This window comes from Asparagus officinalis, chromosome 2 (genome assembly GCF_001876935.1).
Source record: "Asparagus officinalis chromosome 2, Aspof.V1, whole genome shotgun sequence".
Classification (NCBI taxonomy): Eukaryota; Viridiplantae; Streptophyta; class Magnoliopsida; order Asparagales; family Asparagaceae; genus Asparagus; species Asparagus officinalis.
Genome location: NC_033795.1, coordinates 12847586 through 12848246, shown reverse-complemented (window position 1 = coordinate 12848246; position 661 = coordinate 12847586). Strand labels below are relative to the sequence as shown.

The 661-nt window shown below is 38.9% G+C and overlaps 1 protein-coding gene across 1 annotated transcript in view; it reads left to right on the top strand.

Moving 5' to 3' along the window:
- LOC109830318 overlaps positions 1–661 on the top strand; it is a 2335-nt gene that overhangs the window by 1250 nt on the left and 424 nt on the right. Inside the window, 2 exon segments of the mRNA XM_020397554.1 lie at positions 1–195; positions 595–661. The exon segment at positions 1–195 is cut by the window's left edge and continues 20 nt beyond it; the exon segment at positions 595–661 is cut by the window's right edge and continues 424 nt beyond it. Coding sequence (XP_020253143.1) covers positions 1–195; positions 595–661 — 262 coding nt within the window.

Here is a 661-nt window from a genome sequence, read left to right as displayed (position 1 = left end):
TTCGGGGTGGTGCAAAGTAAATTGTATCCTGTGTATTTCCGGGTGGCGGCATACGGCGTTGGACTTGCCTTTATGGGGCATTTCTTTGAGAAGGAGAGGTTGGTTGGGGTTGAGAGAGTGCAGGGTTATAATTTGGTTGCCGCTTTGGGTTTGGTGTTGTTGAATATGTTCTATTTGGAGCCTAAAGCTACGAAGGTTGGCAGTCAATTTTACTAGTTTTTTAGAGTTATTTGCAGATATATATATATCTTCTTAGTAGAGAGTGAAGCTATTCATCATATATGTTCACACTTAGAGTTAAAGAGTTATTATCTCTGTTCTAGTTTGTTATAGCATTCACATCATCTGTGCACGTTCCTAGTATTGGTGACATGGTGCTTTGATTTTCCATACTAATTTTTAAACAGTCGTAGAAATTGAATATCAGGGCTAAGTTTAAACATATATAACAGGAATGATAACTGATAAATGACTGCACCCTCATATAGCACTAGATCTCGGGTAGTGGTACTAGACAGGCATTTATCCAAGAATTCGATTGAATTTTAGTATGTTCACAAATTGCGAGGTAATTTTTATCGATTAAATCAACAGGTTATGTTTGAGAGGATGAAGATGGAGAAAGAGGAGGGCCGAGGCCGAGACATCTCCGATGTGCTCG